The sequence below is a fragment of the Coenobita brevimanus genome, chromosome 4, assembly GCF_032717465.1.
Source record: "Coenobita brevimanus isolate Jiangsu-jjx chromosome 4, ASM3271746v2, whole genome shotgun sequence".
Taxonomy (NCBI): Eukaryota; Metazoa; Arthropoda; class Malacostraca; order Decapoda; family Coenobitidae; genus Coenobita; species Coenobita brevimanus.
Window position 1 is genome coordinate 32,024,078 of NC_136957.1, and position 17,064 is coordinate 32,041,141.

Genomic DNA, 17,064 nt, shown 5'->3' on the forward strand with positions numbered 1-17,064 from the left:
TATATATATATATATATATATATATAGATAGATAGATAGATAGATAGATAGAGATATATATATATTTATATATATATAGAGATATATATATATATATATATATATATATATATATATATATATATACTGTGCCGTGAGACTGCCATTTCTAAAATCCGGTAGGACAACTTTTCCGGTGGTAATGTATTTAAGCACAGACCCAAACGAGTTGGAACTCAATGCAACCCAAGACTTGTAGAGTGTTGCAGCTGCCTCCCTAGCTCTGCTCTGCACCTGTAGTCTCGACTTTTCGAACCATGAAGTTATTTGTGATTTTGGTACTTGTTGGCATTGTGGTAGCAAGGTAAGGAAAGATTATTTCTCTCTGATATATTAGCTTCTCCAATCGAATTACGACAGTTACATTTTATACTTGCTATCTCTAGATTACGGTACCTGATCAAGATTATTGAAGACATTTAGAACTGCAGGGGATAAGAGCAGCCTTCATTAACCCTGTTATTTCTAGGAGGATTCTCCCAGGTTGATTAAATTCACGTGACTTGCAAGAACACGCAAAAAGTACAAAGTTAAATTTTTAGTGGATCTGTTTATTTATCTGTTGCCAGACGCCTCAATCCTGTAAGGAGTGGCCACAAACAAATCACCTTCATGTAACCCTGTCTAATGTCACTTCATTGCCCCGCTTCCAGTTCACACACCCCTGTCACATATACCTTTCCACTCCATCCCTCCATCTCATCCTCGGCCTCTCCCTCCCTCTCCCTCCCCTCCACTTCACTCAAATACACCTTCCTCGTTAGTCCCTCGCTCTCCGTCCTCTCCATATGGGCAAAACATCTCAATGTACTGCTCCTAACGCTTTCTATAACATTCACATCCACAGCACAGTGCTCTTTCACTTCCTTGATCGTCAGTCTGTCTCTCCATGTAACACCACATACTCTTCTCAAATAACTCATTTCCACTGCTCACACTCTTGACTTGTGTCCTTCTAACAATGCATATATCTATCTTTCTCTATATACCTAGGCTGTTTCCCCCACAAAGAAGGGTGATAGACAAGATAGAACGACACACTCCCAATTTACTCATTCACACATATATATACTCGTATCTTAGCCCGAAGGGGAGAAGGGACAGATCCTCACTGCACTACACCGCACGAGGGTGAACTGCGCAGTGCAATCAGCGACATCTGCAGCTGGGCCCGACAGCACAGCTTGTTACCCCCCAGCCAGGTCATAATGGACCCATCCCTTTCCCCGCACCTGACCTGATCAGCTGACCAGACAGAATACAGGAGAATATCTCCTCTCGGCTGCGTCACCGTTTATTCATTCACACTTTCTCTCCAGTCATCCCTATCATGTGCACCCACTTTTCCTGCTCCACAGACACTCCTCTTGCATTTAATGCTCTCTTCGCACTGTCCATCCGTCCTATCCGTGGTCTTCCTCTCAACCTTACACCTCTTGCATCAGATCCAGCTGTCTTTTTCACCAGTTGCTCTTCATCTATTCTCTCCATATGTTCACAAATCATCGCAATACTTTCTGCTCAACTCGATCAGCCATCTCTCGCATAACTCCAGTTCTCCTTTGCACTTCATCATTTCTCACTCGATCCATACTCGTCACTCCACACACACTTTTCAGACACCTCCTCTCCATTATATTCAAACTCTTCCTCTGTGCTAAACTCACATTCCACATTTCAGCCCCATATAATGCAGTCAGTACCATTAAACCTTCATACAGCCTTCTCTTTACATCCATTCTAAGCGAACGATATCTAAGCACTTCTTTCATTCCTCCCAGCAGCTTTTCTACGTCATTTATTCTAAACTTTATCTCTACATCTATTCTTCCATCCACAGCAACATGTGACCCTGAGTATTTAAAACACTACCTTCTCGAGCAACTCACCATTCAAAACTACATTCATCTTCCTACCATCTACCAACCTCGAACACTTCATCACTTTACTTTTATTCTCATTTACTCTCTATTTCCTTCTTTCATACACCCTTCAGAGCTCCTCTATCAACTGTCTCAATCTCTCCTCTGAATCAGGCACCAGTGTAGTAGCATCCTCAAACAGCAGCTGATTCAGATTCCACTCTGTAACATCAGCATTCACCAGACTCAAACCTCCACCTAGCACTCGCATTCACCCCCTTTACAATACCATCCATACAGATATTAAACAACCAAGGCAACATCACAAATCCCTGCTGCAGCCCCACTTTCATGGGAAAACTGTCACTCACAATATTTCGCACTCTTACACATGCTTTACTATTTACATAAAAACACTTCACTCCTATTGGCAATCTACCACTGAATCCATACAATCTCAAAACAATCCACAAAGCCTCCCTATCAGTTCTGTCATACACTTTCTGTAAATCCTTGAACGCCCAAAACACATCCTTACCTTTTGCCAAATACTTTTAACACACCTGTCTCTCAGCGAACACCTGATCCATGCATCCCCTCCCTCTCCTAAAACCATACTGCTCATCGCCAATCACTCCCTCTGTACCCTCTCTAACTCCCTTAATCAACACTTTATCATAAACTTTACATACAGCACTCAAAAGACTTATACCCCTAAAACTAGTACATACATACTTAGAATGGAACCATACATGCACTTGTCCAGTCAGTCAGCACCATATCGCTCACAATACTCACATTCAGCAATCTTACTAACCACTCCACAATAGCTGCTTCACTACCTTTCAAACATTCCACAGCACACCCATCCATACCTGCAGCTTTCCCTGCTTTCATCTCCTTTACTGCCTAATGCACTTCCTCCACCATGATCAAAGAATCATTCAGCTCTCCCAACACATTTATTCCTTGCACTCTTCCATCTGCCACAGTTTCAGCCTCCTTTTCCTCCTCTACATTTAACAATCTTTCAATATACTCTGCCCTTCTCTTCTTTACTGCATCCATCCCAGTTAACATAATTCCATCCTCTGGTTTTTACTCGTTCTTCCTTCCCAGATTACCCCCTTTGCACCGTCCTCACTTCCTTCGAAAACATTTTCTTATTCTTTTTAAAATTCTCAGTCAACTACCTACCCCACCTCTCATCTGTTGCCACTTTAGCATCATGCACAGCCCTTTGCACCCTATTCCTCTTTTCCTTATTTCTCTCATATGACACCTCATCCTTCTTCTGCAGCCACATTTCATATGCACGTCTCTTCTCATCTACAGCCAAACTTAACTTCCTCGCACCACCATTCACTCCCCTTTCTTACAACACCATCCACTCATCTCACACAATACACCTCTTCTGCATACCCCACCACAGCACTCTTAAACAAGTGCCATTCCTCCTCCACATTGCCATTTTCCTGATCTTTTACTGTGTTCCACTTATCTTTCAACTTCTCCTGATACTCTATGATTTTCTTTTATCCAACTCGCTCACTTTCAAAACCTCCCTGCCACACCGAACTCTCCTGGCTCTCACCCACCTCATACCTACTCTCAAATTTCCCTCCACCAGGTAGCAGTCAGACATACCTTACTCTCCCCTCTCAAAACTCTCACATCCAACAATCTTCCTCTTACATTCGTGGACACAACCACCTAGTCCATCAATGCTCTATCAACAACCCTTCCACCTTTCTGACTCACCTATGTATACTTATAGATATCTCTCTTCTCAAACAAGGTGTCCATCCAATCACCATATCTCGCTCAACACACATCCTCATCATTCTTTCCCCACTATCATTTCTTCCAGGCACAACATGCATAGCAGTGACCCCTTCAACTGCTACATTTTCCACTTTACTGTAGCAGTCAGATCTCCCATCATTGCTATATTCACATGTGCTCTAAAACTCTCCAGACACTCGTTAACATCATTCCAGAGAGACTCCTTGTTTTCTTCATCCCTTTCACTACCAGCCCCACATGCACTCACAGATACCAACAACTCACGTCCAAATTTTGCTTTCACCAAAATCAGTCACGATGACACCTCCTTCCATTCAGTCACACACTGCTGCACTTCTGGGCTCACTAAGAAGGCCTCTCCTTCTCTCGCTCTTTCTCTATCAATACCTGACATCCTTCTAGTCACGTACAAACTGAGATTCACATTTTCGTTCCATCATTGTTCCACTCAAAACTAAAACATCCAATTTCTTCTCAGAAACATTCTCCCAGTCTGATTCCTTTTAATCTCAATCGTACTACATCCATGCACATTCACAGACCCAATCTTCAGGATACGGGGATACCTCAATCCTCCTTCCCATTCTGTGCCCTGTCTCACAATAGGAAATAAAAATACAGAGAGGGTGTGAATTGGTGTGAAATGTGTAAGATCAGGAATGAATGAGCAAGGATGATGCAAGGAAGGAGTGAATGAGGTGTGCCAGTGCGGAATGAGAGACTACAAATGTGTCAGCTCAAGGTGTATGAATGTCAAGTTCAAGTCTGAGCAGGTGAAAGTGGTGGTGATTGTAGCATCCGCACCGGGTGAGGACAGGAGTGAGAGAGAGAAAGACAGGTTTTGGGTTGAGCTGGATGAAATAGTGGGAGAAATCCCCAGAAGCTATAAAGTGAGCGTAATGGATGATATGAATGGAAGAGTAGGCACTGGTCATGAGGATGACTTAATGGGTTGTTATGGAGTCCCAGGAGAAAATGATAATGGGAAGTGGCTAAAGGATATGTGTAACTCGTATTTCAAACACAAATGTGCACATAAATATACATGGTATAGATAGAACAGGGTTCATGTTGAAAGAAGCCTGATTGATTAGGTGCTCATAGAGAGGTCAGTGATGGGAATGGATGCTGATACGAGTGCCATGAGAGGACGATGTGGAGGTCTGTCAGATCATATGATTGTGGTATGCAAGATCAAACTGAGAAGAGTGAAGTGGATTAGGAGAGAAAGGAGCAGTCAGGGAGAAAGACTGAAAGTTGAAAAGCTGAGGATCAAAGAAATGGCAGATGATTACAGGACCAAAGTAGAGGAGAAGTTAAAAGCACTGATTTGGAATGGAATGGTCCTGGACATCCTGTGGAATGCATGTAGGGATTGCTTAGTTAGGAATGCTAAAGCGTTGTGTGGTGTGGCAAGAGTAACAACAAAGAAGAAAGGTACGGCATAGTGGGATGAAGAGGTTAAGAAAGTGGTGGAGGAAAAGAGGAGGAAGTGGCTAAAATGGTTACAGGACAGGGGTTCAGTTGAAATAAGAACTGAATATACTGAAAGCATGAAGCACGTAAAGAGACTGGTGAAGAGGAAAAAGAAGGAGGTAAATGATGATCTAGGAATAGAAATGAATGCGAACTACTCTGAAAAAAGGAAGTTATTCTGGAAACAGGTGCAGAAATGTAGAAGTGAAAGCAGAAAGAAATGTGATGGTGTGAAGGATGTAGGTGGTAGATTATTAACCCATGGGCATGAAGTAAGGACCAGATGTAAAGAATATTTTGAATGTCTGATGAATGGGAATAGAGAGTGCAGAGCGGCTGTAAACATGATTGGTTTTGGGGGTGTGCAGAGAAGGAATGCAGTACCAGGAGACGTGACACTCGCACAGGTGAAGAGTGCTGTGAAGCGGCTGAAAAATGGGAAAGCAGCTGGGGTTGATGAGGTGTATGCAGAGATGCTTAAACGGAGTGGAGATAGTGGGATGAAGTGCTTGCTGGAGATAGGTAAGAAGGCATGGAGGAATGAAACTGTTCCTGCAGAGTGGAAAAAGGCTGTGATTGTACCCCTGTACAAAAATAAAGGTGAGCTATGTGAGTGCAAGAATTATCGCGGCATAAGCTTTACTGAGTGTGGTAGGGAAGGTATATGAAAGAATTATAATAGAGAAAGTAGGAGAGATATCAGAAGTCATAGTGGGTGATGAACAGGGTGGTTTTAGGAGTGGGAAAGGATGTGTGGATCAAGTATTTGCAGTAAGACAGATAGCAGAGAAGGCATGTGAGGAGGACCATAATGTGTTTATGGCATTCATGATCTGGAAAAATCATATGACAAAGTGGACAGAGAAGGATTGTGGAAAGTTTTGCGCATGTACAGTGTAGATGGTAAGCTGCTAGGTGCAGTCAAGAGTTTTTATGATGGTAGTGAAGAATGTGTAAGGGTTAATGGGCATTTAAGTGAATGATTCATGATCGGTGTGGGCGTGCGACAAGGATGTGTGATGTTCCCATGGTTGATCAATATATATATATATATATATATATATATATGGATGGAGTGATGAGAGAAGTAAATGCTCGAGTAGTGGAGAGAGGGATGGCGTTGGTAATGAATGGTGATGGATGGAATATCTCAAATTTGTTGTATGCTGATGATGTAGTACTGCCTGCAAGTACTGGACAAGAACTTGGTAGTAGGCTAGTGCAGAGTTTTGTTGAGGTCTGTGAGCGTCGTGCCTTAAGAGTAAAATAATGTAGAAGTGTAAAGTGATGGTTATTGAGAGAGAAGGTCACTCCCAGTGTGATGTTACAGTGAATGGAGAGAGACTGGAATTGGTGTGAGAGTTCAAATACCTGGGTACAGTGATAGAAAAGAGAGGAAAATATGCAAAAGAAGTTGAACGTAGAGTGACGCAAGGAAGAAAAGATGCTGGTGCAATGAAGGCCTTGATAAGAAACAGAGGCTTGAGTGTTGCAGCTGCACGAGGCTTACATGGAGTGTCAGTACCAACTTTAACATATGGATGTGAGACTATGGCGTGGCATGAAAATGAAAAGTCAAGAGTAAGAGCAGTGGAAGTGGGACTGCTGAGGAATGTACGTGAAGTACAGAGGGTGGGTAGGGTACGAAATAATGTGATTTGTGAAAGATGTGGAGTGAGGAAGTCGGTGGACACCAGAATCGAAGAGAGTGTAATGAGATGGTGTGTTCATGTGGAGAGAATGGATAACAATAGATTGGTGAAAAAAGGTATATCTGAGCGAATTTGAAGGAGGAAGGACGCGAGGTAGGCCAAGGAGAAGGTGGAGAGAAATGTTGGATAAGTGTGTGAAGAAGAGAGGGTTGGAATTCGGGGAGGGTAAGGAACTGATAAGAGATCGAGCTGGCTGGATGAATGTTGTGAGGAGAAGTGCATGATCAGGGATTTGGCACCCCTTTTTAACGTCGCATCGTCAGGATTGACTCAATCGGATATGTTTATGTGTAGCTACAGAACGTGGTAAATGTTTTGGCGCATCCAATAGAGCCAGGATTCCGGGGGCTTGAATGATGAGTGAATGGAAGCGTGGCCCAATGGATTGGGCAAATTTGGGCCGTCTGGACATTGCTACTCCTCACCCTGCTGTAGGGTAGGAAAGGATGTCCGGATGATGATGATGATGACGAGGAGGAATGGGTCCCTAGCCCCCTCACCCGATCCCTTTTAGTTGCCTTTTACGACACACGGGGAATGTGGTGGCAGAATTCTTCCCAACACAACCTGGCCACAGAGTGCTAGTATCACCCAATAGTGCAGCCAGATTGTGTCCCTCCCGCCACAGACTGTAAGGCATATATTATAGAGAATAAATTGTTATTGAAATTAAATGAACCACACTTAAGTGTGATGTTTTTCAAATCACTGGTTTTCCTACCTAATTCATTATCCTTCAGTTACTATAGTAGCGGCGCACGTCTGAAGGTGTCATTATCGTGTCCTGGTAACTTACCAGTCAACAGTACGTCCGATTTCGTGTGTAATATGATACGCATGTGATTCGTGTATAATATGTTCGTGTATAATAATAATCGTGTATAATATGATTCGTGTATAATATGATACGAAATCGGATGCACTCGTGAATGGTAGGTTGCAAGGGTACGATAATGACACCTTCATACTCGCGTGCCGCGAGTATAGAACCCCATGATTTATCTCCATTCTACCGCCCTTGTCTTAAATCTTTCCTAATTTTTCTTCCATCCCTTGCTCACACACACACCCTTCCTCTCTTCATCATCTCCCTCCCTCAATTCCCCACACACCCTCCTCTCTCCATCGGCCAGTTCCCCTCCCTCTCTCCATACCCCCATTTGTCCACCTCTCCATCCCTTACTTCCACTCTCTCTCGTCCTTTCTCCCTCTGCCTCTCCACTTTCCCCTTTCTCTCCATTCACAATCTCCCCCTCTCCCTCACCTTTCACTACTCACCCTTCCTTCTTCCCTGTGAATGTTAAATACTGTAAATTATGTTTATTCTCTCTCTCTCTCTCTCTCTCTCTCTCTCTTGAGACAGGCTTGTTCTGAGGGCACCGCAACTTATACTGGAGAAGCAATACCAGCGTTGCAACGAACAGCATATTTATTATGTCCAGACGTTTCGACATATTCATCTATGTCATCTTCAGTGGATCTAAAAAGATTTAAAAAAAAGACCTGTAAGGTATTTAAAATCTTAAAAGAACTATATGAGCATGACCTCATCCTACCTACATACAAGAGAAAACGTAGTGTTAAATTATAGGGGGGACTTAACTGCACAATATATTCGGAGGGACAGCAGACAGACAATTGTTTAGGGCGGGTTTTCGTTTATAAATATGAATGGATTCTAGTATTCTTAGATTCATACTGGTACATGTGTCTATTATACAGAAATTCTTGGGATCAACAGAAGTATTACAAATATATGAATGTTCCCTTACCGCTGAGTGAGGAGGGTCGCTCACAGGGAGACCTGACCTGCTCGACTGACCTCTATGCTCGTCAACCCTTAGCTTGAAAGCTCGTATTGTGCTTCCAATATACCCTGTATGGCAACTAGGGCACTTGTATTCATAAACGACTGACGAGCGGAGGGCAGTCGGATGTCGGTCTTTGTAATGATAAAATGATTGAATCTTAAGATCATTCTTATGAACAAATCGGAACTTTATTTGAGGACAGAAAATAGAAAAGTTATATTTCAGTGCCCTCTCTATCTTTTCTGATACAGTACCAAGAAAAGGTAGAGAAAGATACATTTCCTCCTTACTCACTGTACATACGGGTTGCTTTGGACTGTAAATTTTGGCTAAGAATTTTCTAACACAGTTATCAAAAAGAGCAGTACTGAAACCACTGTTAGCAAAAAAAATCCTCAAAAATGAAATCTCCTGATGGAATAGGTTGTAGGTGGAAGTTAGGTTATAAGCTCTATACAAAAGTGTTCTAATTGCATTCAACTTAAAAATATATGGACTAACTAAAAAAGCTAGTACTCAAACCCGAGAAAGTAGGCTTACGATATACAGACATAGCCAGAGTGCCATTTAACTTCTGAATTAATAAATCAAGAAAAGGGAGTTTACCGTTAACTTCACATTCCATGGTAAATTTTATGTTCTTATGTTGTTTATTTAGGTAGTTTAAAAAAAGTGGAACATGGCTTTCATCTTGAAATATAAGTAGAGTGTCATCCACATATCTACGGTAAAGGATGGGTTTAAAGTATGCAGGACAATTCTCCAGCCATTTTTTCTCCCAAAAACAGAGAAAAACATTAGCTATAGTCGGAGCCAGAGGCGAGCCCATAGCTACACCGTCTGTTTATATATCTCGTTATTAAACATAAAATGGCAGTCCTTAACACAAACAGAAATCAGGTTTTTAAAGAATTTTTTACTCATACCCATAACTTTATCCATATCATTGAATATTGAATTTACACATAACTCAATAGTTTCATCTAAGGGAACATTTGTAAACAATGAGGTGACATCAAAACTACACATGTAAGCCTACTTTCTCGGGTTTGGGTACTAGCTTTTTCAGTTACTTTCCATTTATTTTTAAGATGAATGCAATTAGAACACTTTTGTATAGAGCTTATAACCTAACTTCCACCTACAACCTATTCCATCAGGAGATTTCATTTTTGAGGATTTTTTTTTTTCTTTTTTTTTTTTTTTTTGCTAACAATGGTTTCAGTACTGCTCTTTTTGATAACTGTGTTAGAAAATTCTTAGCCAAAATTTACAGTCCAAAGCAACCTGTATGTACAGTGACTAAGGAAGAAATGTATCTTTCTCTACCTTTTCTTGGTACTGTGTCAGAAAAGATAGAGAGGGCACTGAAATATAACTTTTCTATTTTCTGTCCTCAAATAAAGTTCCGATTTGTTCATAAGAATGATCTTAAGATTCAATCATTTTATCATTACAAAGACCGACTACCGACTGCCCTCCGCTCGTCAGTCGTTTATGAATACAAGTGTCCTAGTTGCCATACAGGGTATATTGGAAGCACAATACGAGCTTTCAAGCTAAGGGTTGACGAGCATAGAGGTCAGTCGAGCAGGTCAGGTCTCCCTGTGAGCGACCCTCCTCACTCAGCGGTAAGGGAACATTCATATATTTGTAATACTTCTGTTGATCCCAAGAATTTCTGTATAATAGACACATGTACCAGTATGAATCTAAGAATACTAGAATCCATTCATATTTATAAATGAAAACCCGCCCTAAACAATTGTCTGTCTGCTGTCCCTCCGAATATATTGTGCAGTTATGTTCCCCCTATAATTTAACACTACGTTTTCTCTTTTATGTAGGTACGATGAGCTCATGCTCATATAGTTTTTTTAAGATTTTAAATACCTTACAGGTCTTTTTTTTTAATCTTTTTAGATCCACTGAAGATGACATAGATGAATATGTCGAAACATCTGGACATAATAAATATGCTGTTCGTTGCAACACTGGTATTGCTTTTCCTTTTCCCCCTTTCCTTGGGAGAAGCGGCCTAGGTATATATATATATATATATATATATATATATATATATATATATCTATATATATATATTCTAGCCCTCGTAGTCTCACACTTCAATACATGTTTTATTTCTCTATTTCTTTTCCGACCTCTTCTTCTCCCGTCCAAATTTTACCTTCCCTTTGTAACTTGCAATACTTTGGTAATAGAAACTCCGTGTACAAACAGCTAGATAAGGAGTTTATAACAAGCTCACAGTAAAATAGTCTGCCCGTGTCGGCTGTCTGCTAAGAACTGATGCAATAACGCCGTCCACAATATGTCTACCCCCGATGTATATATGTTCCCCCCCCCCAATGCATACATGCCCCCACTAATCTTGCTAGGTCAGCACCCTTTCCCACGCCTGAAGACGGCGTTATTGCATCAGTTGATATCAGGCAGCCGAGAAGTGCAGACTATTTTACTGTGGGCTTGTAATAAACTCCTTATCTAGCTGTTTGTACACGGAGTTTCTATTACCAAAGTATTGCAAGTTACATTTTTTTCATCTTCTTCCCAAGCCTCCTCCCACCCATTCCTTCCCCTCAGTCTTGCCTCTCCTTCAACCCTCCCCCATCTTAAGCCTGCCTCCTCTTCCCTGTCTCCTCTCACCCCACCTCCTCCTCTCCTCTACTCTGTCCCCACCTCCTCTTCCCCCTATCACCACTTTCTATCTCTTTTTCCGTCTGTTTCCGTCCTCTTCCTCCTTTCCTTTCATTATGCTTTCTTTTACCCCTCTCCCCTATTTAACCTCATCTTAGCCTGGTGTCACACTATGCGGCGACGCCGTTGCGGCTCGGCCGCAACGGCGCCGCCGCATGGCAAAACACACACAAACAATTGAGAGGTGTCACACTACTGTGGTGGCGCCGCATCCGCCGTACAAAGCCGCATCATGCTGCGGCGGCGCCGCAGCGCCGCGACGCCGCATCAAGCCGGTTGTGAGGACAAAACACACAGTTTAATGCACGTGGTCACACTATCCGGCCACGCCGCACGGTGCTCTGCTGCTACTACTCCTGTGTTGTGTTTACGCGATGTTTGACGTGGATGAATTTATTCAATGCATACAGGAAAGGCCAGCACTCTGGGAGAAGAGTGCAGCAGAATACTCTAATAAAAACTGTAAAGAAAAATCATGCATTGAAGTAGGGGAATTGATGTACGAGAACTGGCTTGATTTAGAGTCAGCAGAAAGGAATGAGAAAGGTAAAACATTTTTTTTTCTTTGTATTTCCTATAAAAAGTAACATTATTTATTATGTACTTACGTTTAATATATACTGTGCTATTTAAAGTACTAAAATTATTTAGCAGACATATGCTTCCCAATATTCCAAATAAATTTCCATGCTAAATAAGTATCATAATTACTAATCTTTAATACTGAAATGCTAATACTTGATGTATGTGTATATGTATATTTATATAACTGTGGTACATTAATCACCATCCACAAAACACATTATAGCCTAGTACATATGATTATTCTGGAAAGGTACTGACCAGGACCAATGAAGTAATTAGCAAAGTATTCTCTTATCTCTAATCCTTGTCCACGTGGGAATGGTCCAAAGTCGTCTACATCCACACATGGATATGTTTCACCATCTTCAAAGTTTATTCCATCTCTCTTTCGAACAAAATTGTGCAGAATGCAACAAACTTGCACTATTTCGTCAGTGAGATCTGGTTGCACTAGAATAGGGGTGTGAAAAATCCTCCACTTGTTTGCCAGAATCCCAAAAGCACACTCCACACTGCGTCTGCATCTCGAAAGTCTATAATTGAAAACTCTTTTTGTTGCATTTAGTTCACGTGATGGATATGGTCGCAAAAGATTCGTAGAAAGCTTAAATGCCTCATCCCCAACCATGACAAAAGGCTGGGGATTTGCATTGGTGTTTGGCAAACAACGAGGAGGTGGTAAATTTAAAGTGTTTGAGTACAATTTCTTACCAAGGGGGCTGTCTCGAAACACTGTAGAATCCCCTTTTTTTCCATAAGCACCTACGTTAATGGTAACAAAGCGTAGGTTTGCATCTGCAACTGCCATCAGTACCACAGAGAAAAATTTCTTGTAATTAAAGAATTTTGATCCTGCTGCTCGGGGATTAATGCATCTGATATGTTTGCCATCTACCGAACCTACACAGTTTGGAAAGTTTGTTTTCACATAAAACTGATTGGCAATGTCCAGCCACATACCCTCGGTTGATTCTGGCATTTCCATCTCTTTCAAGTGAATCCAAATAACTTGACAGGTTTCCCTAACTATTGTTCCAATGGTTGATCTTGCAATGTAGAATTCATACTGAAGACTTGAGAAGCTATTTCCCGTCGACAGATACCTGAAAAAATAATCATAAATCTAAAAACATCGTTTTAGGTCTATATTTTTCCTCAAAAATAAGATTATTTTCATTATTCTAGGACATCCAAAAATTTGGGTTAATATAATAAAAATATGAACTATTAACGAATATTCAGAGCAAATTTTTTCCCTCCAAAAGTGCCTTAAAAAATAATGTTAGTTTGTGTTTGCCTTTGTACATTATGTACTACTTGTATCTGTAACTGAATCAGGAAGACAGTCACTACTTCATTTCGTTAGAATTCGGTATGTATACCTTGGTATGAATATTCTCAATATTTCATGCTATATTTTTTGCAATGTTGTAAAATTTGTTATACTCTTATTTTTGTGCTTCAATAGTGAAGGCGATGAAGGAGAAGTGGCGGAATATCAGGGAGAGATTTGTGAAGAATGTAAACAAGGGCAAAAGCGGTGATTCTGCAGCCAAAAGGAAGAAATACATCTATGCAGACGCCCTCAGTTTCCTGCTGCAAACTATGGAAAAACGGAAAAACTCTGGAAACATTGAAGAAGATACGGATGAAGAGGAACACCAGGAGAGGGAAAGAAGTGAGGAAGATGATAATGACGAAGATCTTGCTACTAGTGTCCGTAGTAAAGTTCCACGAACTGTGTACCGTCAGCGTTCCAAGGCTAACCTCACACCTTTCCAAAATGAGCTGCTGAAGAAAATGGGCGAGAGCTCCAAACAGGAAGAAGAGGATCCAGATAAATCATATTTAATTTCTCTTCTTCCTTATTACAAGCAACTTAATGATGATGAGAAAATAGATTTCAGACTGCTGACTCTTCAGTTCTTTCAAGGCAGCCGACGAACAAAAAAATTGCAGAACCTACAACCAGGACAATTACTTTAAGTACCCTATCTTTTATTTCAGCAGTCCGTAATGAATCCCTCTGCTTATTTCCAAAGATATCCTCCTCCAATGCCAAACACTGATAAGCAAGCGCTATCTTATGTACAGGGACCACTTCAAATGCAGGCACCATCTCATCATATGCAGGCACCATCTCATATGGAGGCACCATCTCATATTCAGGCACCATCTCATCATATTTAGGCACCATCTCGTCATATGCAGGCACCATCTCCTATACAAGCACCCTTTCCTGCACAAACACCTTCTCCTATACAAGCATCCTCTATGCAATCACCAACTCCTATACCAAATCAAACTCCTATCCATCCTGGTACCACAGAAACCCAAGCCATGTCTTCACAGGACTTACAGACGTTTGGCGTAGTGCATCCACAAACTTCTTTCAGCGATTACTAAACATAGCTGTATCAATAATGGAATTGTTTTTTTATTCTCTTTTCCAGAATTCAAGGAATATTTCATGCTTAGGTGCTTAAACGAAGTTTTTTTTTTTTTTTTTTTTTTTTTTTACATTTGATTCTCCTAGTTTAGATCTGAATACTTTGATATACTGTAGTTACTGTACTACTATAGAACTTTTTTTCCAGTAAGAATAAATCGTAGTCTTATTATTTTTTTTTTTTACTCACCTTAGTGTAATTGTTAATCTTTCTTCTGGAGATATTGCCCTTCTAAACTGTGTATTTTGCTTCGATATATGGGGCCTCAGCACTTCGAGCAGTTCATCAAAAGAAGCTTTGTGCATTCGGTAATATTCAAAGAACCTTTTATCATACTTCCGAATATTCTGATAGAACTTTTCAAACCTTTCACTAGTTTCCCGTTGAGCATTAAATGGATGAACCCAATGTCTACGACGTGTTGGCTCATTCAGTAACCCCTCTGCCTCTAGTGCACAAACAGTCAGTTTAGACAACGTGATTAACCTATTCACGCTGGCTGCTGGGGGTAAACTGTGCGGTTTGGCCGCACAGTGTGACGTGGTACAAGCCATGCGGCGGCGCCGCATGCGGCTCGGCCGCAACGGCGCCGCCGCATAGTGTGACACCAGCCTTACACCTATTTCTCCATGCATGCCTTCTCTTCCTCTTCGCTCTCGATTCCTGCCTTCTCTTTCCCCTCTGCTTTTTTTTTTTTTTTTTCGCTTCACATCTTATTGTTCCTTGTTGGAGGGACACAAGTCAAGAGTGAGAACAGTGGAAATGAGTTACCTGAGAGGAGCATGTGCAGAGACAGACTGAAAATGAGGAAGTAAAGGAGCGGTGATGTGTGGATGTGGATGTGATAGGAAGCGTTAGGAGAAACACATTGAGGTGGTTTGACCATGTGGAGAGGATGGAGAGTGAAAGACTGACGAGAAGAGTGTATGTGAGTGAGGTGGAGAGGGGGGAGGGAGGGGTGGCCAAGGATGAGTTGGAGGGATGGAGTGGAGAGGTATATGAGAGAGGGGTGTGTGAGCTGGGAGCAGGGCAATGAAATGGCGGGCGATATGGGTCCTGGGGGCGATATGTTTGTCGCCACCCCTTACGGGATTAAGGCGTCTGGCAATAGATAGATAGATCTTCCTTCCCCTTGTCTTGTCTCTCCCCACCTTCTCTTCTCTCGTCCAATTTCATCTCTCCATTCTCACCTCCTTTTCCTCGCCAGCACCACTGCCCTCAGCTGTCTTCCATGTGAGCTAGTCCTATGCCCAGCGCCTCCCGAAGACTGTCCTTATGGCACGGTGAAGGATGTGTGTTACTGCTGCTTCGTCTGTGCCAAGGTAAATATCTGGGTAGGTTGGTAACAAGGTTCGCAGGTAAGCAGGTCGTAGGTGGATATACTTCATTCAGAACTATAAGGATTCTTGGCCACTTTTCCACCTCCATCATTAGTGTTTTAAGCAAGCTCAACGTGACAGCCGATCAGCACTCGCCTGGCAGTCACTCTTCAGGCATCTTTTGAAAAGACAGTATATCTCAGGCGGCACTGGCCTAAGTTCTCTGACATACAGTACATTCATTACTCCTTTATGGCATGATGTTTTAATTTTCAGTCCCCCTGATGATAACCCTCCTCTAAATGCATATATATATAGCATGAAGTTCCTTATTCTAGGAGATATTTAGCCTACTGTCTAACGCTGTTAGTAAAAACATATTCTCAGTAAAAACCTCTACAGTTTTAAACCTGCCCTTTCCTCACCGACTTCATCGCTCATACTTAGAACGCTTTCAGTATCCTCTGCACTCCAGTGATGTAGACGTATTTCCATTTATTCCGGCTATTTTCAAAAGATTTTATTCAGCTTAAGGTTTTTGGAATGGGAGTAATAAGATACACGCTTCAAAAACCTTTCCGGTACGAGAGATCTTTCCTAAGCTGATGCAATTTTCTGCCAGTAGGAAGAGTACAATTTAATACAAGTGATTGCACTGGAATAGGTAATACTGTGCCATATACATTTCATGGTTTGATCAACAAACTGATTCCACGATGATTTTCACATTCATCCTGCATTTTTTTTTTCCCAACCCAGCCAAATAAAAAAAACTTAACCCTAATTTCATCTAACTTTAAAATAACCTAAACACTCCAAACCTACCCCAGCCCGTGAGCCCCGCTTAACTCAACCTACATTCTCCTCGTTACTGTCTAACCCAGCCCAACTCACCCCTAACCACCCCACCACACCACACCCAATCACGAAACCTCATCTCTCCCCCACAGGGTCCGGGTGAGGAATGTGGGGGTCCCTGGGATATTTTAGGCAAGTGCGGGACCAATCTGACGTGCGTAGAAAAAGGAAACAATGAAGAGGGACGTTGCAAAAAGGTGAAGCAGTGCGACTAGTTTTGGTTGCCTGTTGACTGATAACCTGTGGATGGTGCCTGCTGTTGACCTTACCTACTGGTTGGATGCACGTTTTACCAGCTAATTATGTTACTTCATAATGTGGTTAGCTATTGATTGTAGTTACTTGTTGATCTAGTTAAATGATGTTACCTGCAAGTACACCAATGTTACTTTGTCACTTGCTGAGTAATTAGCTACTGATGTTATTTTTTA

The 17,064-nt window shown here is 41.6% G+C and overlaps 1 protein-coding gene across 2 annotated transcripts in view; it reads left to right on the top strand.

Annotated features, from left to right (window-relative positions):
- The first annotated feature begins 234 nt into the window (after positions 1-234).
- The window catches only part of LOC145394684 (single insulin-like growth factor-binding domain protein-2), a 469,535-nt gene continuing 452,705 nt past the window's right edge, over positions 235-17,064 (top strand). The window contains exons 1-3 of one of the 2 annotated variants that reach the window (XM_080268468.1): positions 235-343; positions 15,664-15,778; positions 16,726-17,064. The exon at positions 16,726-17,064 is cut by the window's right edge and continues 73 nt beyond it. In XM_080268468.1, coding sequence (XP_080124594.1) covers positions 297-343; positions 15,664-15,778; positions 16,726-16,848 — 285 coding nt within the window. In that variant the 5' untranslated portion in view covers positions 235-296 and the 3' untranslated portion in view covers positions 16,849-17,064. The remainder of the gene's footprint in view (positions 344-15,663; positions 15,779-16,725) is intronic. The other variant, XM_080268484.1, reaches the window with a different exon arrangement.